Source organism: Cylas formicarius, unplaced genomic scaffold (genome assembly GCF_029955315.1).
Source record: "Cylas formicarius isolate icCylForm1 unplaced genomic scaffold, icCylForm1.1 PGA_scaffold_6__28_contigs__length_40554024, whole genome shotgun sequence".
Taxonomy (NCBI): domain Eukaryota; kingdom Metazoa; phylum Arthropoda; class Insecta; order Coleoptera; family Brentidae; genus Cylas; species Cylas formicarius.
In genome coordinates this window covers 3,430,499-3,439,269 of record NW_026844347.1, presented here as the reverse complement: position 1 = coordinate 3,439,269, position 8,771 = coordinate 3,430,499, and the positions used below count along the sequence as shown (strand labels likewise).

At 32.7% G+C, this 8,771-nt stretch overlaps 1 protein-coding gene across 3 annotated transcripts; it reads right to left on the bottom strand.

Moving 5' to 3' along the window:
• Positions 1 to 218: 218 nt before the first annotated feature.
• On the bottom strand, positions 219 to 8,679 carry LOC132703312 (caspase-7-like). 3 transcript variants are annotated; one of them, XM_060672483.1, is made up of 9 exons: positions 8,621 to 8,679; positions 8,506 to 8,561; positions 5,149 to 5,226; positions 2,916 to 2,977; positions 2,550 to 2,861; positions 2,197 to 2,408; positions 1,888 to 2,135; positions 1,738 to 1,838; positions 219 to 951 (listed from the first exon to the last, which is right to left on the bottom strand). In XM_060672483.1, the coding sequence occupies exons 2-9, from the start codon at positions 8,541 to 8,543 to the stop codon at positions 740 to 742; spliced, it is 1,263 nt and encodes a 420-aa protein (XP_060528466.1). In that variant the 5' UTR covers positions 8,544 to 8,561; positions 8,621 to 8,679; the 3' UTR covers positions 219 to 739. The 3 variants fall into 3 exon arrangements, with proteins under 3 accessions (XP_060528466.1, XP_060528465.1, XP_060528467.1); XM_060672482.1 differs by having other exon boundaries at positions 8,506 to 8,678; XM_060672484.1 differs by having other exon boundaries at positions 2,550 to 2,858; positions 8,506 to 8,678.
• Positions 8,680 to 8,771: the final 92 nt, after the last annotated feature.

Sequence of the window (8,771 nt, the reverse complement as noted above, 5' to 3'; positions counted from 1 at the left end):
GATGTAGACTGAGCAGCAATGGTCAACTTGCAACGTTGAACATTAATAGCAATTTCACAAGCGTATGGGTATAGTAAATTACCTTATATATAGGGAGTTTTTCAGTCAATATCTATTAAATTAGAAACTAGTATAGGTGCGCGATGTGCAAGTAACCACATATTCTTTAATGTTATAGCAATCGAAGGATAATGGGAGATTAAATATTCAATTACCACTTAAAGCATGTTGATTTATTTAAAATATTACTATACTTGAAAACTATGTACTTAATCGTACTTAAAAACATCAAAATCATAATTTTAAATAAAAAACAGTGGAACGATGATAACAAAAACTATCGCCCCGCACATATAAAAAAAAATTAAAAAATCTTAACAGAACTGGGCTTAGGACAACTCATTTCTCTATTCTATGTATGTGTGAATGTATTGAAGCATTCAATTAATACTTTCTGTAAATCCGTCTCGTTCAGCTCTGACAAACAACATTAATAACTTATTTGAAATTCCGTGGGCAGTCAACAACGACTAACACCCAAAGTCAAGCGTAGATTTCTTTATACACAGCCAATATATCCTAACGGACCAGGTACTCTCTATCATACACAGCATATGTTTTTTACTGCCGGATCATCCTAAAGGTGACAAAAAATCACTTATATTCAATTAATACAGTAAAGTGAAAGTGCAAAAAAATGCAACTTTAAGGTCAATCCGGCTTTCACTTATAATTTTGGTTACTGATCTCTTGGATGCAGGTAGCACTTCTTAAAGCCCCTGCTTTCATACGTAGAGGTCTGTGTGTAATCCGGATGTTTCTTGGAAAGCTCCACATCGACCAATTTCAGCATCTCTTCAACATGGAAAGTTTTATGATATCTGTAAAATATGTCGCAGATACTTTGAATGTACCACGTTCCTTTCACTGGATCACGGTTAGAAACGAATCCTGAAAAAATCAATTAGTTTTAAAATTATTGGCAGTAATTGCCATATTAAAGCAAACAATGCACCAATGATTGAATGATGTTTCCAAAACACAAGAATTTTATTGTAACGTGGGTTTAATTCATCTTGAATAACATTTTGATTCTCTATAACAAGAAACCGACTTTGCACAAAAGGCAGACTTGGAGAGAAACTTAAGTAAAGTAAGTAAAAACTTGAAAGATATGTCGTTTCATTTAAAGAGATTGTTTGGGATGTAAAATCTATTGTCAAATATCTTTACTTTAAATTAAATTATTATTTTTTACTCCCTATTCTAAAAAATATGCACTGCTCAGACGTACGCGAAGTGTTATTTTAAACGTCAGGTTCATTAAACACTATCTTGAGTCATTTCGAGCATTTCCAGTACTTTAGTAACGGAATTGGCAGCGATCCGATTTAAAGTAATGAATTAAAATTTATAAACCTTATTATCAAATCACTGCTCGTTGAGTTAATGGTATATTATGCAACAAGTGTGGTAAACGGCATTTATTTATTATTTTAGTTTATGTTGTACGTATTCTATATTTTTAAGGAATATGCCGAAATTCATCACTCTTTTCTTCCAAAATTATTCACGCTGGCATACAATACCAGCAGACAATGTTTCAAATTATGCATTTTTAAAATGCACTATGTTGTTTAAAAAAGGCACGATTATTATTAAATAGAAAACATGAAACCCCCGTAACTCTTTATATTATACCAAAAAGTCATCGTTTTCACAATTTTTCTTATTTACCTGGAAGTGTAGAAAATGCTATCAACATGTCGGCATGCGCTTTAACAACCTTCCTTATAGGCGCCGCGTCTACTGTTATAGAAGACTCATCCAAACTGCCCCTAAAACAACATGTTCGAGTACGCATCCGAAATTTATTAGATCACCAACCTGCAGCATTGAATTATAAATATTTTCGGTTTTCCCAACAACTGTTTCGAATTCTGAATAGAGAATTCATCAAGAACACTGTCTATGGGCAAACCGACGTCGTCCACCCCGAAAATTTCGGTGTAACCGCCACTAATTGAATTTCCCTTCGAGTCTTTGTTGGTCCCGTGGCTCATCATCACCACAACGCTCATATCGTACTTTTTAAAAGACAAAGCCCTGAAGTTTTTGATGGCTTTCATCATTTCCTACCATTCAACAAAATTACAAACTGCAGGGATCAATATTCCGAACAAATTAAAAACTTACATGTGACTTTAAATTTTTGTGGGCTACGACGTCAAAATTCAGAGCTCTAAATAACTTCTGAAGGTCTTCATGATCTTTCTCAGCGCCTTTTCTTTGCTCGTTGGTCTTACCTCCGAACTTAATATTGTTTATTATCAATGCACGTCCCCTCTTCGGGCAACTATTGGGATACGCGGGAATTAGTGAAGAAACGATGTTTGGTTGAGACTGGGCTTTGAAACACAAAATTAATCAAAATATTTTTTGTTGCAAAAACTGTTCCAAATGTTTTGCGAGCGTAAAGTGAATAAATAATTTTATTAAGAATGATGAATGGTTTAATCATAGGTGAAGCAAAGCCAAAAGCAACTAACCATGCGTGGAAACTGGTGCGTTCTGCGCAGAAATATACGGTGAAGTACTATGCCTTGACGGGTAAGTAGCCGTAGTGGTTCCACCGAACGCTGTTCGATAAGTAGTATTTGTAGGAAACGTGTTGCTTCCCTGGGAAAGAGGGAGAGGACGATGGGTAAATGCTTTAGCATCTATTTGTGTGGGTTGAAGTATATTGTTGTTAGTAAGGTAGGGATATCTGGAACTGCTAGCACCAAATGCACTGCTTGATGCGATTGGTTTGTATTCCAAGTTTAATTTTGAAGTTAACTCTGCCAGATCTGTGACACCTGCTGAATAAAAACATTACAACTCCTGAAATAAACCAATTGCAAGCTGGTGTTTACCTCGTGAAAAGCTAACGCTTCTTTCTTCTTTGACAGTGGATGAGAATATTTGAGACGATGACCTGCAAGAACCAAAATTAGTATTTAATACCCAAACTACTGTTTAGTTTAACTTGGGATAATAACACAGTGTAGAATGGAATGGTTAGCTACTAGTGGTATGAAGAAAAAGAATTGGAAAAAAGTTCAAGATAATGCTCGGATCAGTGACCAATCCCAATATTCCAATCTACTTTTTCGCAACACTGGGAAACACAAATATCATCCCTCTATATGGAACTTCACCAAGAATTTCTGGGTTATGATTTTGAAGACAGGGTAAACTTCTGCACCGTTATAAATGAATAGATGAAGCTACTTTTCGTAGTAATGGTGCCGTTAATCGTCATAACATGCATTACTATTGAACAGTTCTGAGTACGGGAAGTACAAAACCAAAACCATTGGTCACTTAATGTGTGGTGTGAAATAAAACACTTTACAGTTATGGAAAAGATATGGAAAATAGGATTCGGGACGCGTGCAGGAGAATAACACCGTTTATGATAAGGAACGTACAAGAAAATATACGAAAAAGACTAAACTTGTATATCCAAGTATAAGGACAGATTTTTGCGACATAATAATAATTAAAAATAAGTTAAGATAAAGTTAATTTGTAGTAAGTAAGTTAAGTAAAAATTTTTTGCTTTTTCTGTGAATTTAAAATTTGGCCGTTATTTTTAACAAAATTGCTGTTCATTTTTTAATTTTAACGGAGTCCTGTTGACTAATAGTTTTGTCAAAGTCAACAAGCAAGAGCAAGAGTCTTAGACAGAAAGAAGGATAAATATTAGAAAAGTAAAAATAACTCGCAAAGTATTAAAAATAGATATAGGACATTCTTAATAAGAGTTGTAGGTTTTTGTAAGATATTTCAGAAAAAATAATAATACAATCGAGATTTTTCAATTAAAAATGACCCAAATATATTCCTAGATTTTGAAATACCCTGTAGCATCTAATTCAAATTGCGTTGCATATATCTTTTACGTTAGCTTAAAAAATAATGGCGCTATCGTATTTTTTTTTTGCATGCGTGAACGCTATTCTTTAGAAAAATTAAAATAACCAAAAAATTAAAATGAGTTTAAGACCCGCGTGCTGTAAAGCGGAAGGGACCATTGTTTTCGGCCCGTGTGCCACAAGTCAGGGCCGTATTTAAGATGTTAGACGACAAGAACTGTGCCGGGTGGACTGTTGTATTTCAAGAGCAGAAAAATTTTCTTTGATTAAACTGTTATATTAATTCATATTACTGAGCTTTTTATAAATCTTCCTAAAACAGTCCCGACTTGAGGTTGCTCGATTTCAAGTTCAATTTGCCATTTAGATAGGTTGATCTCTTATATTAATAACAATTGAGGAAGCTTAAACTTAAGGGTTTCACATAATGACTCTAAAATATTTTCCTAGGAAAGCAATACAAAATCTTATGTAGATAAATGATTTACAACGGACGTTTTCCCAGTTTGCTTTGTTGTGGGGGTTTTTTAAATCGGAGTATGCTGTCAGTATTATGAAACAGTATTTTCTTAGCCGTCGAAGCTTTGGAGTTATTCGGTCTTGTGTTTGTAGTAACTGTTACCAACTTGCTGTTATTCAATTGTTTTTCCAAACTCGGTGTGCCATTTTTATTGAGATACCATATCAATTTTATTACAATTTATTTCTTACAAAATACTAACATTATTCCGTTTTGTTGAATGGATTTTTCACTACATGGACTAATAATCGAGGAATCTCACAATCAACTTACGTCAACAAGTACGGTTATGGAACGTCATTGTGGAAATGCGTATCTATTTATTGACTGTTACAAAGAGAAATCCAAGCGAGGTAGGCCTGTGGTTAGACCTCCATAAAAAATTACCAAATTTAAATACCGGATTTTGTCGTAAAAACGGTATATCGTTCGGCACAGTATACTATTAATAAAAAATATTTTATTAGCCATGCTTTTTTGAGCCACCCTGTATAAAATGATTTGATGATTTTAAATTGGGGAGGGGGGGGGGGGGGGGGTAACATTAAACTTTACTAATAATTTACAGAGCTGAGACACGCATATTTTTCGTTTCACGTCCTATATTATACACCCTATACATAGTCTTGCTAACATCGGCAAGAAAACTTTGACTAATAGAGAAACTAAAAGAATAAGTCAGCAAAGCAAAGTAGTAAATATACATACCTATGGAAAATTGTCGTGGTAACCCCATCATTACCTTTCTTCACTGAAGTTTTTTCTGCATAAACAGAAGAAGAATTTCTATAACAAAATTTCGCGAATAAGCATAGTGTTATGTAGGTTTTTGTTTAAGAGTATCATCAACAAGTTTGATAAATTTTAGATTGATTGATTTTGCACGAACGTGGCGTAGCGGAGGAATGTTTAATAAAAAAGTGTTCGAAGAAGTTCATCGTCTTGGGCATACTATTCTTTGCTACAGTTTTTGGGTACATTTTTGCGAAACTAGCGCAAATACATTCAGTGAGTAACGTGTGACGTGTCCAAATACCAGAAATAGCCGACCGTGGCCAACGAAGTTAAAGACTTAAATACTTAGGTTTTAGTAGAATTAAATATAGACTCAGCCCCGACAATGTTTATGGAATGCGATGCATGTTATTTTTTTAAGTAAATAACTAATTTATTTGAAATTTATCAACATCATAAACAGGGTGTCCAGTACATAAGGATATCGGACACTGTAAGATACAAATGGACGTAAAGTAGCGTATGTATATGCCAAAAAATAATCTAGCTACGTTTTATTTTAAATCGATACCTTTACGTAGATAAAGGGTGAAAACGCAAAATATCCATTTGTGAAAAACCACAATATTTTCCTCATTACAGGAGGTGAAATGTTAAAATTTTCAGAATATGGGTAAAAGGTTAATGCGATGCTAGAAATGGCGTAAAAAAATAGGCCTACTATTTTGCGAACGGCCGAAGTCAACTTTTGTTTTTATCATGGGCGCCATATTGAACATTTTCACAATCCTCTGTAAAAATGCTTTTCAACCATATGAACACATTTGGTCAAAATAAATTCGGAAAAATAACAAAAATTTAATTTTTAAACACGTTTAAATAATGAGTAAAAAAGATGGGAGTCAATAAAATCGAGAAAAGAAGTCAGCAAAATACCTTTAAAGATTTTTTACTTCCTTAACGCATGAAAAAAACGAAGAAAATTCACAGCATTTTACAATAAAATTAGTCACTGTCAACAGCTTCTCTTAATTCTCCGTTCCCATATGAGCTACTGTATACTTGATTTCTGAGGTCAACCGATAAAAAGAAATCAAGGGGTGATATGTCTGGAGATCTCGCAAGCCATCTCAGGTTCTCTCAGAATTTAAATTATCATGGAAAGAATATGATCCAATTTTATGGGTAACAAATCTTACGTTAAATCCCCACCTCACTTCACGAGCTGTGCATGATAAACGCGGCGATATTAAATTATATTGTTGTTATTTTTCTGGATTTATCTTAACGAAACATAAATGTGTTACACATGGTTGAAAAGCGTTTTTAAGGAGGATTGTGAAAATGTAGAAATTCAATATGGCGGACATAAGAAAAACAAAAGTTGACTTTGGCCGTACGTAGCGTAGTAGTCATATTCCATAAAGAAAATGTATTATTACTTTTTACTCTAGCTATTACTAAATTCTATTTCAAGACAAGGACCATGGAAGAGAAATGAAGTTTTCTCGAATAAACGTTTCCCAAATAATTAGATTAATTAAAAAACTAAGGGTCTGATTATTAAACTCAAAACCAAACATATCATATTGGTTTGAGCTTTTCTTGCTTTCTAATTTCAATTAAAGTCCTGTTTAACAAATAATGAATTATAAATAGTCGGAATATAAAACTTTGCAGCGAATTACCATAATTTTGAATTCTAAATAAGGTAATTCTAAAAATTGGTGGTGAACTAGGGAATATTATACATGAAATATGCGTAGAATTTTCCGAGCAATAGAAAAATGTAATAACATATGTGTAGAGTGCTCCATTTAAAATCTGGAATCTGGAATTTTGACGTTTGTCAATTTTGACGGCTGTCAGCGAATGTATTCGTGTTATTTTGCAAAAATGTACCCAAAAACTAGTTCTAAAAAAAGTATAGTATGCAACACATTTGGTAAACTGTCGCTAACCGCACTGGTTGTATAATATACTATTACGTTGAAAATAGAAATATGGAAAAGGCATAGTTAATAGACGTAGGTAATTAGATTGTGCATGAAAGCATAGAATAATACTCGTACAATTCTATTTGAAATAACTAAGTTTTATAAATTTACAAATGATGTAAATGGTTGATGAATTTCGGACACCCTGTAATTCAAACGTCAGTTTTGAAATATTTTTTCTAGGTTTCCGTTTACCATATAGGCGCGTTTACCGCCGCCAATATGCCGGTCATAATTGGTTCAACCAACAAAAAGTTCACAAAGTTTTCCTGTGTTCACAATGAATACATTTTTTAAAAAATTCGAAATAGTTAAGATATTTATTAGAAATTAATTAAGAAACGTACCAAGAAATCTTCGCAAAAATCCAAAAATGAAATAATATATCTAGTGTTCCATTTAAAATATGGGATATTCTGTTCAATCGAAGATATTTTATATTATATAAACAACCTTTGAAAAATTAACCTTTGTATTTTTTTTATAAAACTAACGCGAATGAGGTATCTGCTCCCCACCATAACATCAATATTTTCGGTGGCTATTGGCGAATTGCAATTAGAATTGCGGAACCATTAGGCCAAAATGAAGCACAATTCATTATTAGAACACAAACATTTCAAAAATAATAAAGGTGGAAAATAATTTATATATTTAAACATATAACTTTATTCTGATAGTTTGGACATTTAAGGAAAGGTTCAATTCAAATAAATTCATTCAAAGTGACAGGCCGACTTGACATTACCTAAAAGCCAGTTAAGACCTGTTACGGTATGCATTTTTTACAACATACCACTTAAATAAATAAATTTATACCCATATATAACGAGTAATAATACTGCAAATCACAAATGTGTAGGTATTATAACAAAACACGATAAAACAATATCCGCAATAAAATCTAAAACTTTTAGAATTAAGTTTATTGTTCCTTTTTTCCCGAGATTATCTACTCATCGATAAATTTTTTCTAGGAAATGACAGATTGCTTGAATTCTAAAATAATATATTGCACAATAATAGTTTCATTCTTTGCCAAAAAAAAGAATTCATGGATATATGTAAATATAATTAACGAACGTAAAATTTCAGATATTAATAACTTGAAAATAAATTTGAGTTATATGTACTTATTTACACCAGGATTTTTGTGGAGGCAATAATAAGAAAATACCCAATACATGTATTGTTGTACCGTTTTTCCCAGTTTTAACATTTTTAGTGTCTATACTAGGCTACGCGGGTTTCAACTACCACCGAAAAGATATTCTGAAGTATGTTTGTAATCAATTGAAAACCAACTCTTAATAAAGGAATAAAATGTGCTTACCCAGATTTTTCCTTCTTCTTATTCTTTCCAGAAAACATTTTTGTAGCACAGCTTTCCTACAAATGTTAAAAGTGAATGAGGAGGATTACTCACGATCTGCCTGTAGGTACTTAACATAGAAAAATAATTATATGTGGTACCCAAGGTTTGAATATCTCATTTTATCTTATCTATTAAAGCATAACCACATAACCAAGACTGCTAAGAACATTGGCATTTGTTACTAGTTAACCACATACTCATGGAAAATAAAGTTTTATGAAAAT

Bases quoted from the DNA above. Each gene is read 5' to 3' on its own strand.
- LOC132703312 (XM_060672483.1), bottom strand. From the start codon at position 8,543: ATGTTTTCTGGAAAGAATAAGAAGAAGGAAAAATCTGG. The intron at 2,862-2,915 runs GTAAACACCAGC...GTTTTTATTCAG, and splicing joins AAGCGTTAGCTTTTCACGAG to CAGGTGTCACAGATCTGGCA. The intron at 1,839-1,887 runs GTTGGTGATCTA...ATGTTGTTTTAG, and splicing joins TTTATAATTCAATGCTGCAG to GGGCAGTTTGGATGAGTCTT.